The 27,915-nt window shown below is 46.6% G+C and overlaps 1 protein-coding gene across 2 annotated transcripts in view; it reads right to left on the bottom strand.

Annotated features, from left to right (window-relative positions):
• Positions 1-12,522, bottom strand: part of RGS9 (regulator of G protein signaling 9) — a 90,272-nt gene extending 77,750 nt beyond the window's left edge. For both annotated transcript variants that reach the window (XM_002827735.4, XM_009251962.4), the window contains exon 1: positions 12,280-12,522. In XM_002827735.4, the coding sequence (XP_002827781.4) occupies positions 12,280-12,336 (57 nt within the window). In that variant the 5' untranslated portion in view covers positions 12,337-12,522. The remainder of the gene's footprint in view (positions 1-12,279) is intronic.
• Between the last annotated feature and the right edge of the window lie 15,393 nt (positions 12,523-27,915).

Genomic DNA, 27,915 nt, shown 5'->3' with positions numbered 1-27,915 from the left:
GGACCATGATGTGGACTACTAAATAATTCTATAATCTCTTAGAATTTAATTAATTTGTGACTTTATAATCCCTTAGAATTATGTAAAACGCTCTATAAGGAGAGATATATGTTATGTATGCATGAAGATATATGCTTTATCAGGAGAGACATATGTTCATTATTATGGTTAAAATTATTAATATTAGTAGCATTCATACTAATACATTTTGAAACTTTGCATGCAGGGTTGTGTTTAGGTGCCCAGGAATAGAAACCCAGGTCAACAAACCAAATAAGTATAGGTATTTTTTGAGCATGTATTAAGAACGCTGCATTGCAAGGATACAAGGTAAAAGACATACACCCAGTCTTCAGAAAGTTGAGCAGACAGTTACATGAAAATAAAAAGTTAACTAATATGAAAGCTAGGAGTCTGAATATAGAGAAAGTTCAGTTCACATCTCTGCTCCAATTTAGAAGCTAGAAGCTTTCAGTAAATTGCTAAATTTCAGTAGGACTCATCTATCTGTAAAATAGAGCTTGCAATAGTATCAGGCCTGGTGCGATGGCTCATGCCTGTAATCTCAGCATTTTAGGAGGCCAAGGCGTGTGGATCACTTGAGGTCAGGAGTTCAAGACCAGCCTGGCCAACGTGGCAAAAACTCGTCTCTATTAAAAATACCAAAAAAAAAAATTAGCCGGGCATGATGGTGGGCGCCTACAATCCCAGCTACTCAGAAGGCTGAGGCAGGAAAATCACTTGAACCCGGGAGGCAGAGGTTGCAATGAGCTGAGATCACATCACTGCACTCCTGTCTGCACAACAGAGAGAGACCCTGTCTCAAAAAAAAAAAAAACCACCAAAACCAATCATCATAGGGATATTGTGAAGACTAAATGAAATTAAGCATATAAAGTATTTCATATCATTCAGTGCACAAAGTATTTATGAAATAGCAATTGCAAGTCAGACACGGTAGCTCATGCCTGTAATCCCAGCTACCCGGAAGGCTGAGGCAGGAAGATCACTTGAGCCCAGGAGTTCGAAACCAGCCTGGGCAACACAGGGAGCCCTCGTCCTCCTCCCCACCCCCACCCACAAAAAAAATAGCAAATGCAGACTGGCTGAGATGATCCCAAAAAGAGTGCAGAGAGGGCCAACAGAATCTCCCTAGATGGTGAGGACCAGGCTGCACTCCAAGGGAGGGGTGGTATAAGAAGGACTCAGGTTTCTTAATTCAGAAATGGAAAGAGATTGAAATTGGAACCCTGTGCACTGTTGGTAGAAATGTAAAATGGTGCAGCTGCTGTGGAAAACAGTATGGAGGTTCATCAGAAAAATTAAAAATAGAACTACCACAGCACCCAACAATACCACTTCTGGGTATGTATCCAAAAGAATTGAAATCAGGCTCTGGAAAAGATACCTGCACCCCCATGTTCACTGCAGCACTATACACATTAGCCAAAATGTGGAAATAACCTAAGTGTCCACTGTCAGATGAACAAAGAAAATGTGTTCTATGCATACAAAAGAACATTGTTTGGCTTTTGAAAAGAAGGAAATTCTGCAATATGCAAGCAAATGGATGAACCTAGGGTTAATTATGCTAAGTGAAATAGGCCAGTCACAGAAGGACAAATACCACACGATTCCACTTACATGAAGTACCTAGAATAGACAAATTCATAGATCAAATATCAGAATGGTGGTTGCCACGGGTTAGGGAGAAGGGAAAATGGGGAGTTGCTACTCAACAGACATAAAGAACTTTCAGTTAAATGAGATGAATACATTCTAGACATCTGCTGTACAACATTGTACCTCGTCAACAATATTGTATTGTGCACTTAAAGTTTTGAAAGGGTAGATCTCATGTTAGATGTTCTTACCACAATAAAATAAAAATTTCTTAAAGAGAGGCCGGGCACAGTGGCTCATGCCTGTAATCCCTGCACTTTGGGAGGGTGAGGCAGACAGATCATTTGAGGGCAGGAGTTCGACACCAGCCTGGCCAACATGGTGAAACCCCGTCTCTACAAAAAATACAAAAATTAGCCAGGTGTGATGGCGCATGCCTGTAATCCCAGCTACTCAGGAGGCTGAGGCAGGAGAATCACTTGAACCTGGGAGGTGGAGGTTGCAGTGAGCTGAGATCATGCCACCACACTCCAGCCTGGGTAACAGAGTGAGACTGTGTCTCAAAAAAAATAAAATAAATAAAAAGTTTCTAAAAGAGAGAGAGAATGATCTAGGTGCATTCAAGGTGACGGGTCATTCAAGGGAGTCCTGAAGTGGAAAAATGCTACCTGCCACCTGTCACTCAGGCAGCCTGAAGCTGGGAATCTCCCACCTTCCCAAGGAGCGTGGGACCATGACCTAACTTGATGCTGAGGGGTGAGATTCCCTATTTCAATCTTTGTTGCTAAACCAGCATTTGCAGCTGAACCATGATTTCGAGAAATGGGCCAAGGGCAGGTACACAGCTGAGGCCACTTTGAGTACAGAGCCAGCCAGTGTGCAGACCCCAGGCAGCTCCGGGGACTCCCAGTGCAAGACTGACTGTCAGCTTCCTCTGCATGGACACATTCTCAGCTCACAGAATTGTTTTGGAACAGAAAATATTTATTTTGGCTTGACTCAGAGCCATAGTCCTTGGCCATCTGCAGTGTCAGGACTTCGCGGCATCTGAGGTCACTGGGTCAGCTATAGGTCCACCACCAATAAGGGGAGCAAAGGGACAACCCCAGGAGGGTGTTTGCAGGGCGCTAGGAGGTACAACTGCTGCTCCTGGGGGTGGCCCAGGGAACTGAGGAGCCAACAGGCTGCAGGAGTGACTCCTTCTGTCACTAACTATGATCTCAAGTCTCCATGGTACCCAAGAAGTGCCTGATTTTCTTTTTTGTTTGTTTGTTTTTGAGACGGAGTCTCACTCTGTAGCCCAAGCTGGAGTGTAGTGGCATGATCTTGGCTCACTGTAACCTCCACCTCCTGGGCTCAAGCAGTTCTTGTGCCTCAGCCTCCCAAGAAGCTGGGACTACAGGCGTGCACCACTATGCTAATTTTTTGTATTTTAGTAGAGACGAGGTTTCACCATGTTGTCCAGGCTGGTCTCAAACTCCTGACCTCAAGTGATCTGCCCACCTCAGCCTCCCAAATTACTGGGATTACAGGCGTGAGCCACCGCGCCCGGCCAAGATTTTCTTTTTTTTTTTTTTTTTTTTTTGAGACAGAGTCTTGCTCTGTTGCCAAGCTGGAGTGCAGTGGTGGATCTCAGCTCATTGCAACCTCCGCTTCCTGGGTTCAAGTGATTCTCCTGCCTTGGCCTCCCAAGTAGCTGGGACTACAGGCGTGTGCCACCAAACCCAGCTAATTTTTGTATTTTTAGTAGAGACGGGGTTTCACCATGTTTGCCAGGATGGTCTCGATCTCTTGACCTCATGATCCGCCCACCTTGGCCTCCCAAAGTGCTGGGATTACAGGCATGAGCCACCATGCCCAGCCAAGATTTTCTAATATGAGGGCCCAAGACTCCTTTTTCCCACATTAGCTGCTGGATGAAAGGCTGCCTTCATTCAAAATGGTTTTTATTAGATGTAACAACAGCATGTTATAAAAACAGGGAGCCCATATATTGGAGAAGACATATAATCCCACTTTAAAAGTTAGAAACCCGAGTTTCTCCGATAGAAAGTTGGCAGATTTGATTCCTTGTCTTTGCATTTAAAAAAAAACTCGAGTTATAGAGAGTTTGAAAATAACCTTCAGAGGAGGAATAATGAGAGTTATTTTAAAAACACAATGAGGGGAGTCAGATTTCTTTCTAGCAGGTGTGTCACCCTTCACAGAAAGAAGGGCTGGGTGGGAGGAGGGAACGTCACGTGGACCTCGGGAACATTTTGAGGGAGTTCGGCCCATTGGGATCCCCATCCTTTTTCCTCAGACCTTTCCCCATACAAATTCCTCTGAGGCGTCTCCTCAGTCTCTCCAGGAAACCACAGAACTCTAGCTCTATGGGCTGAACTGCGTCCCCCTACAAATTCGTACATTGAAGTCCTAACCCCAGTACCTCAGACTGTGACTGCTTTTGAAGATAAGGTCTTTAAAGAGGTGAAATGAGGCCAGGTGCAGTGGCTCACACCTGTAATCCCAGCAATTTGGGAGGCTGAGATGGGCAGATCACTCAAGGTGAGCAGTTCGAGACCAGCCTGGCCAACATGGCAAACCTCATCTCTATTAAAAATACAAAAATATATATATATAGCCAGGAGTGGTGGCAGGCTACAATCCCAGCTACTCAGGATCTGAGGCAGGAGAATCACTTGAACCCAGGAGGCAGAGGTTGCAGTGAGCCGATATCAAGCCACTGCACGCCAGCCTGGTCAATAGAGTGAGACTCAGTCTCAAAAAAGTAAAAATAAGGCTGGGCACAATGGCTCATGCCTGTAATCCCAGCACTTCGGGAGGCCAAGGCCGGTAGATCACAAGGTCAGGAGTTCGAGACCAGCCTGGCCAATAAGGTGAAACCCCATCTCTACTAAAAATACAAAAAAATTAGCCAGGCATGGTGGCGGGCTCCTGTAGTCCCAGCTGCTCTAGAGGCTGAGGCAGAAGAATCGCTTAAACCCGGGAGGCGGAGGTTGTAGTGAGCCGAGATCTCGCCATCGCACTCCAGCCTGGGCAACAGAGTGAGACTCATTCTCAATAAAAATAACAAAATAAAATAAAGAGGTGAAATGAGGTCATGGAGTGGACCCTAATCCCCTATGACCAGTGTCTTTATGAGAACAGATTAGGACACAGATAGACACAGAAGGAAGATGATGTGAGAACAGAGAGAAGACGGCCATCTGCGAGCCAAGGAGAGAAGCTTCAGGAGAAGCCAACCATGCCACACTTTGATCTCAGACTTCCAGCCTCCAGAACTGTCAGCCAAGAAGTTTCTTTTGCTTAAGCCACTCAGTCTACGGATCTTTGTGACGACAGCCCTACAAACTCATACAGACTCTGTGTCCTATATTCAATCAGAAACATCCCTTCCCCTGCACAGAGGGGAGAGAATCTGAACTGTTTCCCAAGTTCTCCAGGGAGTGAGATGCTCTTGCTATTCTGCTGCAAACTTCGGCAGACCTTGCACTCTCCTCCTTGTGTCCTTGGGGGCATCCTCACCCTCAAAGACCAACACTCTCATTCCCAAACAGACTCTGCTTCCCAGCTCCTCCCAAGACAAAGCATCAGCCCCGCTTCGTTCCCAGGCAACATGTCAGCGCTGCACAACCAGGCCACCGCGGGACCCTGTCTGACCCCGTGTCGGGGAGAAGGGGGTCAGGGTGTCAGCTGCACCTTTCCTCTCTCAGATGCCAACGTGCTGAGGCATGACAGTGGGCGTGCCAGGGAACCCCGACATCACAGAGGGATCAGAAATGAGGGCTTTGATGGCTCTGACATCCCACCCACCACGCCCACGATGCTCCTCACATTAAGGAGCTGTCACTCACTGTGGAAGATCTCTGAGGCTGGAATTTTCCTTTAAGCTGGAGAAGGTTCCCGGGGGAACAATAATAATCGGTACTTTTCTATACAAAGATGGAAAAAGTGACCCAGAACCACAGAGTTGTTTTTCTAACAGAGGAGGATGTGCTCCTGCTAATAAGCCTGGCCACACAGAGTCCAGCCACCCTCCCGCTGTCTCACCTGATGTCTCCCAGACGCTCAGACACTCATGAGCACCATACCCTAACCAGTGCTCCGTATTCTTTCTCCAACATCGGCTCTTCCCACCGTGGTCAAAAGCCTGGGAATCATTCCAGGTGACCCCAGCCAAGATGTGGCCAACTTTTGTTGAATCTACTTTTGTTTCCTTTTTTTTTTTTTTTTTCAGGCTGGAGTGCAGTGGCACGATCATAGCTCACTGTGGCCTCAAACTCCTGGGCATAAGTGATCCTCCTGCTTTAGCATCCCATAGCTAAGACCACAGGCATGTGCCACCCTGCCCAGCTAATTTTTTTTTTTTTTTTTGAGACAGAGTCTGGCTCTGTCGCCCAGGCTGGAGTGCAGTGGCACAATCCTGGGTCACTGCAACCTCTGCCTCCTGGGTTCAAGTGATTCTCACACCTCAGCCTCCCTAGTAGCTGGGACTAGAGGTGCCTGTCAGCATGCCCAGCTCATTTGTGTGTGTGTGTGTATTTTTGGTAGAGACAGGGTTTCACCATGTTGCCCAGGCTAGTCTCGAACACCTGGGCTCAAGTGATCCACCCACCTTGGCCTCCCAAAGTGCTGGGATAAAGGCGTGAGCCACCGCTCCTCACCCCCAGCTAATTTTTTACTTTTCTTATAGAGATGGGTCTTGATATGTTGCTCAGTCTGACTGCTTTTGTTTTCAACACATCTCTGCCCCCTCAATCCTGCCTCCTTGGAACATCTTCTAACCCCCTTCCTGGACTATCAGGTTCTGCCTTTCAGCTGGCATCTGTCTCCAGCCCCTGGGGTGCTCCTTAGCCCAGGGCTCTCAACCGTGGCCCCATCGATGCTTGGAGCTGGATCATTCTTTGGGGGTTGGTGAGGGTGGCTGTCCTGTGTGTTGTAGGATGTTTAGCAGCATTCAGGTCTTCCACCCACTAGATGCCAGGAGCAACCCCAGTTATGACAACCTAAAATGTATTTAGACATTGCCAAATGTCCCCGGGGGCTCTCATCCTGACTGCACCTTCAAACCACCTGGAAAACTTTTCAAAAAGAGCAATGGTTAAGCCTGGCATGATGGCAGGCACATGTAAATGAAATTACTCAGGAGGCCAAGGTGAGAGGATCCAGCCTGGGCAATATAGTGAAACCCTATCTCTAAAAACAGAAATTGTTAAAAAAAAAAAAAAAAAAAGAAAAGAAAAGAAAACCAGGCCAGGCTTGGTGGTTTACACCTGCAATCCCAGAACTTTAGGAGGCAGGGCAGGTGGATCACCTGAGGTCAGGAGTTTGAGACCAGCCTGACCAACATGGTGAAACCCCATCTCTACTAAAAACACAAAATTAGCCAGGCGTGGTAGCAGGTCCCAGTATTCCCAGCTACTTGGGAGGCTGAGGCAGGAGAATCACTTGGACCTGGGAGGCAGAGGTTACAGTGAGCCAACATCTCGCCACTGTACTCCAGCCTGAGCAACAGAGACAGACTCTGTCTCAAAAACAAACAAAAAAGGAAAAAGAAAGGAAGGGAGAAAAAACAGTGGCATAAAAAGACCAATGCTTAAGCCTCGCTTCCAGGCCAAGTAAATCAGAAACTCAAAGTAGAGTGAGTTGATATTAATGTTTTTTAAAGTGCAGCCCAGGTTGAGAATTACTCATTCCCTCTCACCAGAATCATCTTTCTAGCATATAAACCAACTCGTCTTATTCATCCCTGATTTTAAAACGTCAAACAGCTTCTCATTAAACACAAAAGTCATCAAACTCTGTAACATGACCTAGGAAGCCCTCCAGTTCTGGGCTTTTCTTTTTGTTTGTTTGTTTTTGGTTTTTTGGATGTTGTTTTTTTTTTTTTTTTGAGACTGAGTCTCACTCTGTCGCCCAGGCTGGAGTGCAGTGGTGTGATCTCGGCTCACTGCAGCCTCTGCCTCCTGGGTTCAAGCAATTCTCCTGCCTCAGCCTCCCAAGTAGCTAGGATTACAGGCGCATGCCAGCATGCCCGGCTGATTTGTGTATTTTTAGTAGAAACAAGGTTTCACCATGTTAGCCAGGCTGGTCTTGAACTCCTGACCTAGTGATCCGTCTACCTCGGCCTCCCAAAGTACTGGGATTACAGGCGTGTGCCACTGCACCCAGCAGATCTGGGCCTTTCTTACCTACCAGCCTTCTCCTCCATCAATGCCAAACTCACTTCCTGCACACTTGGGGCCAGCTCTCCCAACCCACAGGCAATCTCCCAGACCACCATGCTACTTCACATGTCCATATTTTGTATTGCCTAAAATGTCACTCATTTCCTCAACCTCCTGGCCAAAAACTACTGACTTCTTATAATTCGACTCCATTGCAAGCCCCCTTGTAAAATCTGTCCTGATCCCCCCGACCCCAGGTAGAACTGACCACTCCCTGCTTGATGTTACATGTAACCTCCAACAATGTCTGCCACAGCCTATGGAACACTTCTTGTCTCCTTGTTTATACATCTGTCTTTCTCCACTAGACTCTAAGCTCCTTGGTGCTCCCAGCACCTGGCACAGCATCTAGCTCATAAGTGCCCAATTATGTGTCTGTATTGAATGAAAGAATGTTACAAGCAAGAGATACCAAACTCGGCCTGGATATCCTCAAAATTTCTGCTTCTGCATTCTTTTCTCAGGCAAAAAGAGATGCCAGAAGACACACAGGAAAACAAAGCTGTCACCAGAAGGCTTCTCCAAGAAAGTCCATCCATGGTGAATCCCAAGGGCAGTGGTGGTACTGGCTGGGATGGTGATCTGGTAATTGCAGAGGGGAATGGGCCATCCCCAGAACAAGAGTCCTTGGGTGCTGGAACCACAGGAGGCCACCCACCTGTGTTCATCTGTCCACCATGTGCCATCAGCTAATTCCCCAGCAAAGCCATGAACAGGTGGGCCTTCTGCCTCTTTCTACCACATCTTAAATGAGCCCAGGCATCAGAGGTGGGAAGCATCATGGCTGGTGGGCATGCCGACCCATGGCTGCATTGAGACTGAGATGGAGGCATGGGTGTGAGAACCTTGGGAATCACACAAGGTCCTTTCTGACCAGCATGGCTCCCCCTGGCCCCATGACAGCTGTCATTTCTCAGGAGGTTGGAGCTGCAGGGGCACAGGAGGATCCTGAGTGAACTCTCTTAGTTCAGGGAGAAGGCATCCCACCCATTCCTCTGGCTCACACCAGTAGTCCTTTTTTTTTTTTAGACAGAGTCTCTCTCTGTCACACAGGCTAGAGTGTAGTGTAGTGGCAAGAACTTGTGAACTCGGTTACTGCAACCTCCACCTCCCGGGTTCAAGCAATTCTCCTGCCTCAGCCTCCCAAGTAGCTGGGATTACAGGTGCCCACCACCACGCCCCGCTAATTTTTATATTTTTAGTAGTCAGAGGGTTTTGCCATGTTGGCCAGGCTGGTCTCAAACTCCTGATCTCAGATGATCCACCTACCTCGGCCTCCCAAACTGCTGGGATTACAGGCATGAGCCATTGCATCTGGCCCACCGGTGATCTTCTTAATTTGCAAATATGCCATATCACTTGCCCATTCCAATTTCTATAGTGACTCCGTACGAGATAAAACCAAACCTTTCAAAGGTCTTGAAGGCCCATATGCACCCGCTACCTCCGCCTTCCTTTCCAGCTTCCCACTCCCCTTGCACTTCAAAATCCATCCATTACAGAACATGGCCCCAAACCCACTAGCTTTCCCATGCCTCTGTGCCTACACTGTTCCCTCTGCCTGAAACATCTTTCCCTTTCTGCCTGGAAACCCTACGTATGTATCCTTCAGGTCTCAGCTCTGTGTCCCTAAGCACATTGAGCCAGGCTTTCCCACAGCCTCCACACTCTGCCCTACATCATGGGAAAGCTCATGGCATTGCATCACAAGTTGTGACATACAACGACCACTCCTGTATTTCTTCTTGGTTTCACCACCTAGTGCTGCGTGACTGGCAAGCCGCTTAGCCTCTCTGAGCCTCAGCTTTCTTCTCTGTAAAATGGTGACCATAAATAACCTCCAGCTTATGAAATAGATAAGATAATGCACATAATGCGCCCCCCCAACACACCATCACGGACACAGCATGCATGGAATGAGTGGTGAGTGACAGTTGCACCCAGGTCCACATTTTTTTGTTCCAGGTCCTTCTCCAGAAAGCTGGACATCGAATGCAGCTGGTTCTTCATTAAGGATCGCCTGGCACGGGCTCTTGAGACCTGTTCTGCAGACCTTTACTCTGCCCCCTGTTCCAAGGAGCTCTGTGACATGACCAATACATACATAGATATACAGGACACACAGACAGGGCCCTTGCCAGCACAAGGTCTAGGGAAAGAGCAATGCTGGAGGTGTGGCAGGGTCTGTAGGGCACAGAGAAGGGAGCTGTCCTGCCCAGGGGCATTAGGAGAACCAGCCTTCACAGCCGAGGGGTGACTGAGCTGGGCATGGGAAGAGAAGTGGAGCTTGGCAAGCGAGAGGGGGAGAAAGGACTTTCCCAGCAGATGGACCCTGAAGCATGAAAGGGCACCGGGTTCCTAAAAAGGAAGGAAGTGTTTGAGGCAGGAGCCCAGGGGTGCCTGTGGCTGCTTTGTTTCCCAGACGGCAGGTGTGGAAGGCAGGCAGGAGGCAAAGCCAGGAAGATGATGGGAGCGGAATCCTGGGTAGCCAGGCTGCTCAGGGGAAGGTTGGACTTTATCCTGGGAATGTGGGAAGCCAGTGGAGGGTTTCAGGTCAAGGAGGTCACCATTGATTTGGGGGAAAAAAACAGTGTGTGTAGGAAAGATGTCATGGAGGAGGGGAGACGGGGGTGGAAGAGGGGGAGCTGGGATGCAGGATGGGGAGGTTAGGGTAGAGGAGAGGTAAGTTAGGATGGAGGAGGAGAAGGCTGGGGAGGAGGAGGATGGGGTAGAGGAAGGGGAAGACAGGGTGGAGGAAGAGGAGCTGGGGTGGAGGAGGGAAAGGTGGGGTGGAGTGGGGAGAGCTGGGGTGGAGGAGGGGGAGCTGGAATGGAAGAGGGAGAGGTTAGGGTGGAAGAGGGGAGCTGGAATGAAGGAGGGAGAGGTTAGGGTGGAGGAAGGGATACTAGGGTGGAGGAGGGAGAGTTTGGGTGGAAGAGGGGAGGCTAGGGTGGAGGAGGGGATACTGGGGTGGAGGAGGGGCAGTTTGGGTGGAGGAGGGGATGCTAGGGTGGAGGAGGGGATGCTGGGGTGAAGGAGGGGTGGCTGGGGAGGAGGAGGGCAGTTTGGGTGGAGGAGGGAAGCCTGGGGTGGAGGAGAGAAACTAGAGACCAAGACACTAGTCAGAAGAACAAGGTAAAGAGAGGAGAATCTACCAGAGAAGAGTCATGATGGAAAAGAATGCCAGAGATTCAATAAACAAACTGAATATCTCTTGACAATTACCCTCTGAGCCTCCAAGCCAAAGCTGTCCTGCCTGGGAGGAGGCAGTCCTAGGATAAATCCTGGAAGATGATGTGTGGCTTTGAGATAGCCGACTTAGGCGGTTGCTTCTGCTTTTAGTAACTGGTATCTGCAATACGGGCTCTCAGGGTTCTTTCTGAGCGAGACAACATTCAGCCTGTCTGCTTTACGATGATACCCACACCTCTGCTACCCGGAAGATGAGCAAGAGCATCTTGAAACAGGTGGACCAAATGTGACCAACTGTCTCGGGGTCCCCAGGACTGTCCAGGTTTTAGCATTGAAAGTCCTGGGCAAATCAGGACAGTGGTCACTGACTATACAAATTTGCTGAGCTCCAGGGGCTCAGGGATTGCCCAGCTTGTCACAAAACATTCAACTAATTCTACTCAACAAGATAAGCCTAAGAAGATGGACACTACGTTGTGAAAAGTGGCTACGGGTGGGAGGAAGGACAAAGATGTGACCCGGGACCTAATCCTCTGTAGATCTCATCAGACAGTGATTATACCAGAAGCTCAGAACTAAATGAACCACTTTGTCCCCAAACACATCACACCACAGGTGCGTTCCCCCTCCCACATGTCCATCCTGTGTGCACACCCCGTGCCCTGTCACTTTGTCTGGGAAAGCATTCGCAAGGGAAGTGAAAAGGTTGGGACTTCTGCCGCCAGCGCAGACAGCAGGAGATGCACAGATAGACACACTCAAATGAGGGCTCTCAGGGCATTGTAAATGGGGTGGCCCTTTATCCTACAAATCTCCCCATTTTCATGGTCTATGTGTACACACACACACACTTTAAAATAGTGCAGTTTGGGATCAGAAAAAAAAGGCAAAAATGGCAATGTCACATCTGGTCGTCTTACAACAATATCAGCAGGCTGTCTCAAATCTGCCACAGCCTGAACTGAACCTGCCTCTCCCGAGTAACAGGTTGTTTTCACCTCCCGCAGACCATCAGCGCTGGCTTCAGATTCTCCACTAAAGACAGGGCACATGAAAACCTAATTATTATAGTCATCAATATCGACACACACAGCAAAGAAGTCACTTAATAAAATCGAGCAGCACATATCGACCCAAAGGGTTGCCCTCCACTCCTGCCCCTCTTGTCCTCGGACGCTTCGCAGATGCAGTCCCCCGCCCGCCTCCCAGGGTCCAGGTGAGGGGCCAGAGTTACCTTTTGGAGAAATGCCATCCTCGGCCTGTACTGCTGGCCTTGGTGTCGGATTGTCATCCTGGCCCCTGGATGGATTCACAGCCAGAGCACCAGTGGAAGATAAGAGGAGAAGCCCCCCAAGTTCGAAAGGCAGCCTGGCTCGCCCCAGCCCTGGGCGTCGACGGGGAGGCGGCTGGGCGGGGAGGGCGCGGGCCGGGCCCCCCTGACTCTCACTAGGCGCCGCTGACTTGGAAAGCAGCTGGAATCCGCGCCAGCCAATCCGCGAGCGGCGCCGCGGGCTCATTAGCATGCGCTGCGCGGGCGACCACCCGCCGCCAGGGGGCGCTATCCGGCCCCCGCCGGGACCCCGCGGAGCAGCAGGTGAGACCCGCAGGGCAGGGCCCCGGGAGGAGGAGGAGGAGGAGGAGGAGGAGGAGGACCTGGCGGGAGGAGGAGGAGGACCTGGCGGGAGGAGGAGGAGGAACTGTCGAGAGGAGCGAGCCTTTTAACTTGGGGCGGAGTTATGCACAGAAGTGACACAAAGAGCCCTCACTAATACAGCGCGGTGGAAAATACGGACTTTCCCATCCCAGCTCTGCCACTAACCAGCCGGCAGCCTTGGGCAAGTTCCTTACAATCTCTAAGAATCAATGTCCTTCACTCAAAAGTAAAAATTGGAAAATGGGATCATAATATCAACCAGAAAATGTTGCTATACCATTTTAATGAGGAGATGTGTAACACAGTGCTTGGCCCTCAATAAATGCTTAGAAAAAAAAAATTAGAGGTGGCGATTTATTGACCCAACAGCAGAGGAATTGCTAAAATGTGGGTTTAAAAAGAGAGAGCAAAGAAGTGAAGAAGGAAGAGGGGAAGGTTGTAGTCCTCGCCGGGCTAGCTGTCTGGCATCAAGCGAATTATATTTTACTTCTCTGGTTCTTAGTGTTTCGGTTAGTTGGTTGGTTGGTTTGGGTTTGTTGTTGCTGTTTAACTTTTTTTTTGAGACAGGGTATTGCTCTGTCACCCAGGCTGGAGTGCAGTGGCGTAATCATGGCTCATTGCAGCTACAACCTCCCAGGCTCAAACAATCCTCCCACCTCAGCCTCCCCGGTAGCTGGGGCTACAGGCACGTGCCACCACACCCAACTAATTTTTACAAAAATTGTTTGTGGAGAGGGAGTTTCACAAACTCCTGGGCTCAATCGATCTGCCCACCTCAGCCTCCCAAAGTGCTGGGATTACAGGAGTGAGCCACTGCAGCTGGCTGGTTTGCTTGTTTTAATAGACTTTATTTTTCAGAGCAGTTTTAGGTTCACAGCACAACTGAACGGAAGGTATAGGGACACGTCATATATCCCCTCTCCCCACACACGCACAGCCTCCCCCATGATCAACATCCTCCACTGGAGTGGCCCATTTGTTACAATTGATGAACCCACCTTGACAGCTCATTATGTTAGCGTTTTCATCTTGAGAAAAATGCAAGGATGAAGCCTCTAAGTTATTATCAAGAGCCTTTCTGCTTTGTCATATAAAGCACTTTCTCTTAAACATACTCGATGGTTATTGAGTGTAGCAGATAAAATGTTTAAGTTGGAAGCAAACAAGAAGGTATTTACCTTAGGAAGGCACAGTCAACCAATGTCCCTTTAAAGCAGTGGTTCTTAGCCAGGTGTGATGGCTCATGCCTATAATTCCAGCACTTTGGGAGGCCCAAGCGGGTGAATCACTTGAGGTCAGGAGTTCAAGACCAGCCTGGCCAACATGGCAAAACCCTATCTCTATTAAAAATATAGAAATCAATCAGCATGGTGGCGCAACCTGTAATCCCAGCTACTCAGGAAGCTGAGGCATGAGAATCACTTGAACCCAGAGGCTGCAGTGAGCCAAGACTGAGCCACTGCACTCCAGCTTGGGTGACAGAGTGAGACTCTGTCTCAAAAAAAAAAAAAAAAGCAGTGGTTCTTATCCATTCTCACGGGTGATATTTACCTGTAAGAATCTACGGACACTCAGGAACACACACACATGCACAGGCACACAACACTGACTGAAGTTTGCAAACAATTTCAAGAGGTTCATGCCTGGGCCCCTCTTGTGCCTTTTCAGGAATCCCTGATTCAGAGCCTCCAATTTAGAGGACCCTGGACCCTGCAGAGATCCATCCATGCGGAAGACCGGAGATCCTGCCAAGCAAATTGAACCACTGAGAAGTATGCTCCTGGTGTGAGCTGAGATCCAAAGAAAGTGCTGGAATATCTTGATTTTTTTTCTCATGAAGCATCTTTTGAGCCTGGTGTGAGTTTAAATCCAAAGAAAATGGTGGAATGTCTTGATTTTTTTCTCATGAAGCATCTTTTGAGCCTAGTGTTATACAGAGCACATGCTGGGATCTGACCAAGAAGATGAGCTATGAAGTTCCTTCCAGCTTCAACATCTCTTATCTCTAGAAACCCTAAGCATCGAGAAGATAAGTGGCTTTCCTAAAATGAAGGATGAGAAAAATTATTCAGGAGCAAAGAGAGGCAAAAATAAAAGGCACTTTGCTCACTAATAGGATAGGAGAGGCCTCAGTGCCTGCCACTCTCCTCCCCACCCCTTCTATCAGGCCCTACTCTCCAAGCAACTACATTTTGTGGGACCCACCTTTGCTCACTGGGCCAGAGATGCTGGGCATGGGACCCAGAGGCCAGTTCCCCACATGATAGGACCATGATGTGGATCTGAAAAATGGAGAGGAGCTTGTTAGATTATTACCTTCACAAATGTCAACTTGAGTCAGATAAAGTCAGGGCCACAGGAAGCTGAGACCAAATACAAGCTGAAGTTATGAGGAAGGAAAAATGAAAGGTGAGCAGAGGAAGCCGATCAGAAAAGGGAGGCAAACAGGCTGGGCGCGGAGGCTCACGCCTGTAATCTCAGCACTTTGGGGGGCCAAAGCGGGCGGATCACCTGAGGTCAGGAGTTCAAGACCAGCATGGTCAACATGGCGAAACCCCATCTCTACTAAAAATACAAAAAAATTAGCCGGGCATGCTGGCGCATGCCTGTAATCCCAGCTACTCGAGAGGCTGAGGCAGGAGAATCGCTTGAACCTGGGAGGCGGAGGTTGCATTGAGCTGAGATTTGCACTCCAGCCTGGGCAACAGAGCGAGACTCTGTCTCAAAAAATATACATATAAAAGAAAAGAAAAAAGAGAAGCAACAAGCTGAACAGAGAGCAGTGGAGGGGCCATGACACAGACAAGCCCCTCAGACTAAGTTGGGTCAGTGCCTTTCCAAGGGCAAGGGTATCTTCAGGAATCCTCCCACATATCTGAGTCTTTGTTTCTTGCAACTGAAAGAGCCTGTCATGTAATATGGTATTCAAAGTTTCATGCCAGTGAAAAATTGATTTAATTCATCGATTTATTTAATCAACAAACATATTGTTTGCCAGCCATTGTGCTAGAGTCTGGAATTCAAAGCAGAATATGACTCAGTCCTTTCTATGAGAATAAGACCGGAAAAATACAAATATAAAAAAGAAAAAAAAGAATATGACCCAGTTCCTGTCTCAAGGAGCTCAGAGTTTAAAGTGGAAAAAAATATTTAGACAAAAATGTTATAAAATAAAACCTATATGTGATGAAGATGTAGTCAATGCAATACAGGATTTTGTGGAAAGGCACCTCACCCATTCTGAATGGAAGAGAAGATCAGGAAGGCTTCCTGGAAGAGGAGTCTTAAAAGAAGATAGGAAGTTAACCAGGTGTAGGGGCAAACTAAGTTTCCTCACAGAGAACAGCACAAGAAAAGGTGCAGAGGCAAGGATTAGCATAATTTGAGGGTGGTGACTAGGAGTTTGTTGGACACAAGGTCAAGAAGTTTGGAGGGGTCGGGCATGGTGACTCATGCTTATAATCCTAGCACTTTGAGAGGCCGAGGTGGGAGAATCACCTGAGGTCAGGAGTTCGAGACCAGCCTGGCCAACATGGTGAAATCCCTGTCTCTACCAAAAATACAAAAATTAGCCGGGTGTGGTGGAAGTCATCTTCAATCCCAGCTACTTGGGAGGCTGAATGAGGCAGGAGAATCGCTTGAACCCATGAGGCCAAGGTAAGCCGAGATCGCACCACTGCACTCCAGCCTGGGTGACAGAGCGAGAATCTATCTCAAAAGAAAAGAAAAGAAATTTGGAGGGTTTGGGTCAGGGATTAAATGGAAAGAGACATAAAAAAATGTTTTCTATCTTGATGGGAGTGCTAGTTAAACAGGGAAATAAGTTTGCCAAAACTCATCCAACTATTCTTAAAATTAGAACATGTAATTGTATGTAAACTGTACCTTGAATATAAACTTTACCTCAATTAAAAGGTTGACCCTGTCATCTCAATGCTTTGGGAGGTTGAGTCGGGTGGGTCACTTGAGGCCAGGAGTTTGAGACCCAACCTGGATAACATAGTCAGACCCTGTCTCTACAAAAAGTTTTAAAAATTAGCCAGGCATGGTGGTGCGTACCTGTAGTCCCAGCTACTGGAGGGGCTGAGGCAGGAGGATCACTTGAGCTCAGGATCACTACTGTACTCCAGCCTGGATGACAGAGTGAGACCCTGTCTCCAAAAAAAAAAACAAACAAACAAACAAACAAAAAAACTGAGAACAGGCACAGTGGCTGACGCCTGTTATATGACCAGCACTTTGGGAGGCCGAGGCAGGTGGATCACTTGAGATCAGGAGTTCAAGACCAGCCTGGCCAACATGGTAAAACCCCATCTCTACTAAAAATACAAAAATTAGCTGGGCATGGTGGCAGGTGCCTATAATCCCAGCTACCTAGCAGGCTGAGGCAGGAGAATCGCTTGAACCCAGGAGGCAGAGGTTGCAGTCAGCTGAAATCGTGCCACCGCACTCCAGCCTGGGTGACAGAGTGAGACTCTGTCTCAAAAAAAAAAATTACCAAAAAAAGCAAATATTACCTTGCAAGAAACCAGTACTAAAATTAAATCCTCCTGTGACTCTGACTGAGTCAGTAAATGGACGTTCCATTATCATCAACATCATCATCAGTTTTGTGACCAGTGTCCTCTGCATCATTATCAACAAAAGAGTGTGATTCAGACCCTAAGCGGAGTCATACTGCCCTGGATATTGTACAACGTGATCTACATAGTCCTGGACCTTGTTCCCTGTGGGCTAAAACCTCATCCCGATACAATCATGTGTTCATCCAGACAGCACACGCAAGCAGCAGTGCCCTTTAAAATCCAGGTCTAAGATCATCTCAATAAAATGTCGCAACACCCCTAGTCAACCCAACAATTTAGTTCAGTCCAAGCGCTGCACTAAAGTTTAAAAAGACGTGTTCCCTGCCTTTGCGCCCCTCTCAAAGTCTGGAAAAAGAGACAGAAACTTAAACAGTTCATTTCAACTTGATGGATGTTTCAGACCCCTGCCAGGCCAAGACTTCCATGAAGGGACTTCTTAGAAGTGGGACAGGGTTAAAGGAGCCACTAAGGGATGTTAAAGATCCCAGGTAATATAATAGCAACCATGGGAAGCTATTATCCATTATCTAGGCATTTAAGGATGGAGAGCCAGAGCCCTGCTGGGGGTGCTATCATCTTGGAGGGAGAAAGCCTGAGGGAATACATACCCTGGCTCTCTCTCCTCCTGCCGTCCATCTCCTGTTTCCTCCCAGTGTTCAGTCTTGACCCAAATCCAGAGGGCAATGGGTCTGCAGTCTTTTAGAGTTAGCCTCCTGGAGCACAGAAGTCAGGCAGAGAAGGGCAAAAATTCTGGGGGCTGGAAGGGACACAGGGGAGGCACAGTGTGAAGAGGCAGAGTATGGGTTAAATGTCTATGGTAGTGTGCACACCCAGATCTCGGTCTCAGAGTTCATCCACTGTCCCCAAGCACTTTGGACAACTCAGGTACAGCACCTCCCACACCTGCACAAAGAGACATCGCCCTGACCTGGACAGAAACGGTGTCGGGTTCATCTGACTCCCGGAGTCACTGCCCATCCTTTACCCTTGCTTACATTTCATCTAATTGTCTTGTTTGAAATTATGATAAGTGTATATTACATTTGCAATTCTAAAAAAATCATACAGAGAGAAAAACCTTCAGATGTATGAATGTTTCCTCTTAGGTCCTTTTAGACGGTACAGCATGAAGACATACTCTGGTGGGAAACCAAAGGGCCTTATTTTCCACACTGGGCATATAAAGCCAGCTGGGCAGAGTCTCTATGCACCTCATGGGTCAGCCCAAGTTCAACAACAAAGGGAAGTGATGGTTGGACACACCCACCTTTATCTCTGCGCTTTCACATTCTCCACAAAGAAGCTATGTTGGGCCTCCGGAAGCTGGCCACACCTGGTGGCCCTGGGTGTTTGATCAGGGAAAGAAGGAGAAAAAGAAGAGTTGGTACTTCTTAAAAGGCTTCCTGCCTCTTCCTCATCTAGGGGTTGTTCGGAAACTATTTCGACCTAGTGGGGACCACCAGCTACCACCAGAAACCACAGTCCTATAATAGAAACCTGGTTTCTCTCAATTTTTTTAATCCTAAATTACATTCACTTGTTGCATCCAGAAAAGATATTTTTCACATGCATTGCTCAAGATGAACATAGGAAAAAAGAACAAATCACACCTTTCTCTGTTCCCCACCCCTTCCCAATTCTGTAGGATACAATTCCATCTAAGGACCGGGTCAAATTGGAACTGTTGAAGGGCATTTGCTACTTGTTTTAAGGGTGTTATTATTTTTTATTATAGAAAATTTAGAAATACAGAGTTTTAAAAAATGACAATATGGGAAAAGGTACTTTTATGACTTAGAATAAGCTTTGGTTTTAAGACAGTGCTGGGGTTAGGGCGGTGTCAAGACCACAAAGCACAAGATGTGTGCTCTTGTCCCTCCTCTGCTTCTGACCAGATAGGGGCCTTTTGTTCACAGCTTCATCGAGTATAATTGGCATACAATAAACTGCACATATTTAAGGTGTACAATTTGATACGTTTTGGCATATATATACACCCATGAAACTATACACACAATCAAGATAGGGAACCTATCCATCATCTTCCAAAACTTCTTTGAACCACCTTCTGACCTTCACCTCCTCCCCCTACACTGTACCCACGTAATCACTGACCTGCTTTCTGTCACTATGGATTAGTTGGATGGGTGACTTTGTTTTATTTATTTATTTATTTTTATTTTATTATTTTTTTTTCTAGCTCTGTTGCCCAGGCTGGAGTGCAGTGGCATGATCATAGCTCACTGCAACCTCCAACTCCTGGGCTCAAGAAATCTTCCTGCCTCAGCCTCCCGAGTAGCTGAGACTACAGGTATGCACCACCACGCCAGGCTTATTCTTTTATGTTTTGTAGAGACAAGATCTCACTGTGTTACACATGCTGGACTCCAGTTCCTGGGCTTAAACGATTCTCCAGCCTCAGCCTCCCAAGTAACTGGGATTACAGATGTGTGCCACCACACCCACTGAGGATGGGTGACTTTGATCAAGTTACCTAACCTCTCTGATTCTCTAGTTTCTCACTATAATATGTAATTTCAGAAAGAATCAGATGTGATGAATTCAAAAGTCCCCTCAAATTTTGAAATCCTATGAGGTCAGTATTCTGAGTAGAGTAAAAAGTTCAAACAGCCCTGAGGTGTAGCAGAGTGGGAACAGTGCTCCCCCTGAGTCAAGGCCCCTCTGAACTTAGACCAGCCACCCCAAAATGAGATTCCATGTGGCAGACATTCAAAAGAGCTGAGTGCTACCATCAATATTCCCCACAAGTCATCAAACAGAGATCGGGGATGGGGCAAGAGGGACCTACTTTAGAAAAAAAGACCTCAGGAAAATGTACTAATTGCTGCACTCCATTTGTATTAATCTTACTGAAGCCCCTTTCTTTGGCCAAACACTCCCATCCTGCAAAGGATGCTTAAACAGAATGCACGCCAACTGAGGGTCCTCTACTGACACTGGCCCCCAAGATCCACCTGGAGGCCTGTGGCTCCCTTGGTGTTTCTGCCAACTGCCCAGTTTCTCCCCTTGCCCTCACAGTGACGGGTTGGCTCAGGCAACACAGTTGTGTGGGTGTGGGGGGATCCCGCCTCCTCCTTCAGCTTCCAGCAGCCACCACCACTCTTTGTAAGGAGCTGAGAGGGTGGTAGGGAACAAGTGTCTGTCTTATGGTTTTCCAAAGCAAGGGATTTTCCAAAACTCCTGCCCATTTTACCCTTGGTTTTCCCAGAAATGGAAATGTCTGGAAGGGCACAGGAAGACGATTGATACAGGAGACACAAAGAAACATTAAATGCTGCAAGAATGCATTTTTAGTCCAGTTCAGGTGTTGCTTCTAAAGATCTACTTTCCCTAGGCTCATTTCTCTTTGTTTTGATGTGTGAACCTAATAATCGCTTTCTCTATCTGTGAATCAATCTATCTATCTGTCTATCTAACCATTTATCCATCCATCCATCCATCCATCCATCCATCTTTATCTCTTTGTCTTGTTACATCACCTGAACCTTGGAAAAGCTAATTGTACTTTTTTTCTCATCTTTCTTTATCTTTAGTAGACAGCCCTCTGGGTTCAAAATTTAAGCCACCCTACTGACAGCAAATGTGGTATTTTATTAAAAAGTACAAATCCCGGCCGGGCGCAGTGTTTCACGCCTGTAATCTCAGCACTTTGGGAGGCCAAGGTGGGCAGATCACTTGAGGTCAGGAGTTTGTGACCAGCCTGGCCAACATGACAAAACCCCATCTCCACTAAAAAATACAAAAATTAGCCGGGCATGGTGGCACATGCCTATTAATCCCCAGCTACTTGGGAGGCTGAGGTAGGAGAATCACTTGGACCCAGGATGCAGAGATTGCAGTGAGCCGAGATTGTGCCACTGCACCCCAGCTTGGCCAACAGAGAGAGACTTCATATCAAAAAAAAAAAAAAAAATCCTTAGAAGTGGCGGGAATGAGAAGTGACTGCTAATGAGTATAGTGTTTCTTCTTGAAAATGTTCTGGAATTTGTAGTAGAAATTCAACCTGTGAATATACCAAAACTACTGAGTTGTGTACTTTACAGGGTAAATTTTATGGTATGTGAATTATATCTCAATTTTTTAAAACACACGAGCCAGGTAGTCGCATGTACCTGTAATCACAGCTACTTGGGAGGCTAAGGGAGGAGGATCACTTGAGCCCAGGAGTGTGAGGCTGCAGTAAGCTATGATTGCACCACTGCACCCCAGCCTGGGTGACAGAGCAAGACCTTGTCTCTAAAAAAATAATGATAATAGAAGGAGCATTCTGTCCTCTTAGAATATTCTACTAGATCTTCCTCCTAAGGGCAACTGGGCTTGTCCCCTGGGGTGTCACACCCACTACAGGGGAGGTTGCTTTGCTCCCCGTCATCACCCTATTTCCAGGCTGGTATTAGGAGTTCCCCAAGCTTCCCGTTGCCACTTCTGAGGCATCGCTCTTCTACTTTGGTGCTAAACCTTTCCTCCTCTGAGGCATACACACCCCTCTCCACCCCTCTCCTCCTCCTTGCACTCTTGTCTTCCTCCAGATTTTCCCCCACAGAACTTGAGCACCTTACCCACATCCTCCTCTTGTCCATGCTGGGTGATTTCAGGGTCCCAGTGGATGAACTCCCCAACCTTCTGACCCTTAACCTCCTCCCTTCCAGTGATCTTTGCTTCTGCTTCACTTCAGCTATCCACTTCCATGGCCATATCCCGATCTTAACTTTGAGCTGAGTCATCTTGGAAAGGCTGAACTTGCATATTTGCCCCCTAAGTCCAGCATTCAGTCCTGCTCAGGGTTCACTTACCTGTTGTTCATCATTGTGAAACCTCTAGATCCCAGGACCCTCTGTTTGCTCCAAGTGTCCCATCCCTCATGAGTTAGGTCTTCCCTCCTCTCAGCTTAAGTCTGCACATTTGCTACCTTCATTTCTTTTTATTTTTCTCTGTGCCCAGGGGTCTCACTGCCACCCAGTCTGGAGTGCAATGGCGTGATCTTGGCTCACGCAGCCTCAACCTCCTGGGCTCCAGTGATCCTCTGACCTCAGCCTCCTGAGTAGCTGAGACTACAGGCGCGTGCCACCATGACCGGCTAAATTTTTTTTGTAGTTTTGGTGAAGACAGAGTTTTGCCATGTTACCCAGGTTTGAACTCCTGAGCTTAAGCGATCCACTCACCTCGGCCTCCCAAATTGCCGAGATTACAGGTGCGAGCCACTGCACCTGGCCTACTACGTTCTTAAGAGCCTCTCAAGAAGAGCCCCTCACCTTCTTTCTAACAGACTTGTCCAAAATTTCCCAGTCATGGATCAATCAATCCCATACCCAGGTAGACACAGCCAGAATTAATTAATTAATTAATTTATTTATTTATTTATTTATTTATTTATTTTGAGATGGAGTCTCACTCTGTTGCCCAGGCTGTAGTGCAGTGGTGCAATCTTGGCTCACTGCAGCCTCCACCTCCCGGGTTCAAGCAATTCTCCTGCCTCAGCCACCTGAGTAGCTGGGACTACAGGCTCATGCCACCATGCCTGGCTGATTTTTGTTTTTTTGTTTTGTTTTGTTTTTCTGTTCGTTTGTTTGTTTAGTAGAGTTGGGCTTTCACCATGTTGGCCAGGCTGGCCTCAAACTCCTGACCCCAAGCGATCTGCCCGCCTTGGCCTCCCAAAGTGCTGGGATTACAGGCATGAGCCACCGGGCCTGGCCAACACAGCCAGAATTTATTTCACTGAATTTATGTCACTGTTATCTAGCAGTTCAGGGAGGCTGAGCACTGCAGTCATGGAAAGAGCACAGGATTTGAAACAAAATAAACCATGGCTGAGTCTTGGTTTGGCTGCTTACTAACATGCGTACCCCTGGGCAAAGCCTCCACTTTCTAATAATTCATCTGTTTGCTGTGAGAAAATCAAATTATTCTTAACAAATTATAATTAATATTGTAAGTGAAAATGTTTAGGCCAGACATGGTGGCTCACGCCTGTAATCCCAGCACTTTGGGAGGCCGAGGCAGGCAGATCACCTGAGGCCAGGAGTTTGAGACCAGCCTGGCCAACATGATGAAACCCCATCCATACTAAAAATACAAAAATTAGCTGGGTGTGGTGGCGCACACCTGTAATCCCAGCTACTTGGGAGGTTGAGGCAGGAGAATCACTTGAACCTGAGAGTTAGAGGTTGCATGAGCCGAGATCATGACAATGCACTCCAGCCTGGGCAACAGAGTGAGACTCCGTCTCAAAAAAAAAAAAAAAAAGTGAAAATGTTTGCTAAATTGCAGAATCTGGTGGTAGGAGAAGTTAGTTAAGTCCTCTATCTGTTAGGTTCCGGATGATTCACCGAAGATTGCTAAGGGTTACCAGTACCTGAATTAGGACACCATTACGTTAATACTAATTAGGACTTCATGGAAAAACTTTCTAACAACTAATTTTGTACTTTAAACTAAGCAGATGATCTCACAGACCAGGGAACTGGGTGTCTTTGGAGTGTTCCCAGCTTCAGTGGCCACAGTCCAAAGTTGTAGATGAGATCTACTATATACTGAATGGCAAACTGTGCTCCTGTCCATCTCTTTCAACTCTGAAAATTTCTGAGTCTCAGATGGATTCCAGGAGAGTCTTGTACAGCAGAGACATTGATGCTGGTATCACTTGTTCAGTATCACCATCAAAAGATGAGCAATCACTCATTAGAAAGGGTTTTCAAGGGTTTCCAGGCTGGCCTGACCCATCTCCTCCAGGCACCTAATGAAGCCTGTCCCTTCCCTAGTGTCTTACTGTATCTTTGTTGAGATGGGGGTCTCGCTAGGTTGCACAGGCTGGTGTCGAACTCCTGGACTCAAAGGATCCTCCCACCTTGGCCTCCCAAAGTGCTGGGATTACAGTTGTGAGCCACCATGCCTGGCCTTGTTTACTGTATCTTAAGCCTCCTCTATCTACACTTCGCATTTTATGTCGGAATTTTTGCACATGAATATTGGCCATTCGGTGTGGTCTTTCCTGAAGGCACATTGGATCTATCTGAAAAGAATGCTAATTTCTCCTGTTAGTCTCCAAGGGAAGAGATGATTCCTAAGGCAGAAAAAGGAAGCAGTAATGCAGAAAGTGAATCTTAGGCACAAGTCTGTCCCTAGAACTCATCTGTACACCACATGGGAGCCAGTCCAGGGCTAGGGAGATAGGGGGTCTGCAATCCCCAGGGATCAAGTTATTATTTTTTTTTAAAGAAAATTGTTCATATTAATATGGTTCTCTCTATTCCCCTTCTGTTTATCATCTAGGATTTATCACCTTTTCACTAGTTGTTCCAACTTCTTTCTCATCTCTAGGCTCAAGGCTATTCCGTTTCTTCAAGAAGCCTTTATTGAGCACCATTTCTGGGGTGGGAACTGTGTTAAGCACCCAGAGTACAAAGGTGAATAAGACACAGTCCCACCTTCAGGGTATTCCCCGTAGGAAAGAAAAATATAAAATAAATGTCTAGGATAATGCAGTAGATGATATTGCAACATGTGGAAAGTAAAAAGAAAAGGAAAGAAAGGAAAGGTGGTAATAAAGCGTGCTAGACATAGGAAATATTGATCAGAGTCACAGAGGTATAAGAACTGATCATGGCAGGACATAACAAGCACTGTTATACCTGCTTCATTCATTTAATCTTTACCCCTGTGAGGCAGGGGACTATTAATGTGCCCATTCAACAAATGAGTATACTGAGAGTCAGAGAAACTGAACAACAAGCTGACATTCATGCATCTGTTAAGCAGCAGAGCCAGGACTGGGGGGCCTTCAGCCTGGCTCATGACTTCATGTCTTACTGCCTTGCCATGCTGGGATATTCTCATTGGCCAGGCCTGGGTCATGGGCCCACCCCAGAAGTGGATTGAGGGCTAGCAGGTTTCCCACAGAAAAATCCTACTGTTAAAATCATTAAAAGAAAAACTGAATGTTGGGCGAACAATAACAGTAGTTGTCCATTGCAGAATCACTTCAAAAATACAGCTTTTCCTTTCTCTTGCATTATTTGCTTGAGATAAATTTTCACAGATGGGATCCCATGAGTCACGGTGGCTTTTGATATAAAATGCCAAGTAGTTTTTCAACAGGATGCATATATTTACATTCTGTCTGCTCAGAATGAACTAATTTCACCACACCCTTATTTGTGTTGGATGCCATATGTTTTGTAAACCTAGACAATTCTAATTTTAGTAGATTCTGCAGTTATTTATATTTGCATTGTTTTCCCTATCCCTTTTTAGAGTGGAAAATACAAATAAGAAAGTATATATAAGTTGGTTAGCATGAACCTTCGAATCAACAAATGGGCCAGCTGGAGCCCTGGGAGCAAGTGGAAGAACAGGTGTGTCTCTCCTGCTTGCGGCCTGAGGGACCAGAGGGCAGGGTCTCTGCTAAGAGACGAGGCCAGCTCATCCAGTTCCAGCCTGGGGTTCAAACTCAAAAGGAACTTCAAATGTCAAACATTTCTGGGTTATTATTATTGTTATTACTAGTCATTTCAGCTGTGTTATTGCATGAATGTTAGACTTCATCTAAATTTTAAAAATGCATGTGCGCATACACTACTGGAAAAAAGCTAGAGAAACTTGTTGAGTTTGGGGGTGTCCTATTGTGTTCCTGCGTCTTCATTTTGTTAAATCGTGATGAAAGCAATTTCCGAGTCTCTGCTGGTGGCACTGCCAGGTGCGCACGAGCGTGAAGGGGTAGGAAAGGGCTCGCGAAGAGACAGGCCGATGCTCCTTCCCCTCCTCGCTGGGAGTTCACTTTCTTTTGCGCCAGAGACCACAGGCTCCGCCGCTCGAGGTCCGGACCATAGAGATGCGGAAACCTCCGGATTCCTAGAGAGGAAATGCGGGCTCAGGGAGTCGGCTTTTGCCTGCTACCCACTTTCGGCTTCGTTCAAACAGCGTGAGTGCACTGAGTTTGCGGGCTTTTTTCTGCTGGAGGGTTTGTCGCATCCTCTTAGGTCCCTGCTCTGCGCTCACGGGAGCCCTTGCCGGGTGGACGCGAACCCCTAATGCCGACTCTGGGGCCGCAGGCGGGGCCTCCTCCACGGAACTCGAGCGCCGTGGGATTGGGGGCTGGGGTGGAAGGCTTTTCGGAGGGGCCCCCTTGAAGCCCATAGCACCGGGATCCCTTTCTCCTAAGTGCTACCTCGAGATCGGCCTCTCCAATACCTAAGCTCTGGACTTTCGTTTTTATAACCCCTACAGGCTTGAAAAAAATAATGGTGACACTGCAACTTAAAAGTTTTTAATTTAGGCCGGGCGCACTGGCTCACGCCTGTAATCCCAGCACTCTGGAAAGACAAGTTGGGAAGATCGCTGGAGCTCAGGAGTTAGAAACCGGCCTGGGCAACATAGCAAGACCCAGTCTCTACTAAAAAAAAACAAAAATTAGCCGGGCGTGGTAGTGTGCGCCTGTGGTCCCAGCTGCTCTGGAGGCTGAGGTGGGAGGATCGCTTGAGCCTGGGAGGTCGAGGCTGCAGTGAGCCTTGGTGGCACCCCTGCACTCCAGCCTGGGCGACGGAGTGAGACCTGTAAATATATATATATACACACACACACTTATATATATACACTTATATATATGTACATATATATAAGTGTATATATACACATATATACACTTGTGTGTATATATGCACATATATACACTTGTGCGTATATATGCACATATATACACTTGTGCGTGTATATATGCACATATATACACTTCTATATACATATATAAGTGTGTATATATACACATATATACACTTCTATATACATATATAAGTGTGTATATATACATATATAAGTGTATATATACGCACATATATACATCTATAAGTGTGTATATATACATATGTGTATATATACATATATACATATATGTGTATATATGCATATATACATATATGTGTATATATGCATATATACATATATGTGTATATATATGCATATATACATATATAAGTGTATATATATGCATATATACATATAAGTGTATATATATGCATATATAAGTGTATATATATGCATATATAAGTGTATATACATATATACATATATAAGTGTATATACATATATACATATATAAGTGTATATATATACATATATACATATATAAGTGTATATACATATATACATATATAAGTGTATATGTACATATATACATATATAAGTGTATATATACACACATATAAGTGTATATATATATACACACATATAAGTGTGTATATATATACACACACACATATATATATATATACACACACTTTAGGGCCCATTTTTCCCATATGTAGGAGAACGACTGACTTGTCAATTTTAAAAAGTCAGGTAGCTAAAACCAACAAACAAAAAATGCACTTTAGTATTGTGACCAGATAATGGGGAAGAAAATTCAAAAGATGAGGAACTGTGAGCCTGGAAGAGTAGAGTACAAGAACTATGCAGACAGTGCCACTTGGAAGGAGGATTGGAGGTACAGGGGTAGAAAGGGTCCTAATGTCCTCCCTATGGGAGAGGAGGGTTAAGACAAAATCAAGATCTCTTTACCAAAGGCTGTGCATCGTGGTGCACGCCTGTAGTCCCAACTACTCAGGAGGCTGAGGTAGGA

The sequence above is a fragment of the Pongo abelii genome, chromosome 19 (assembly GCF_028885655.2).
Source record: "Pongo abelii isolate AG06213 chromosome 19, NHGRI_mPonAbe1-v2.0_pri, whole genome shotgun sequence".
Classification (NCBI taxonomy): Eukaryota; Metazoa; Chordata; class Mammalia; order Primates; family Hominidae; genus Pongo; species Pongo abelii.
The sequence above is the reverse complement of the archived record's forward strand: the minus strand, read 5'-3'. Positions and strand labels throughout refer to the sequence as shown.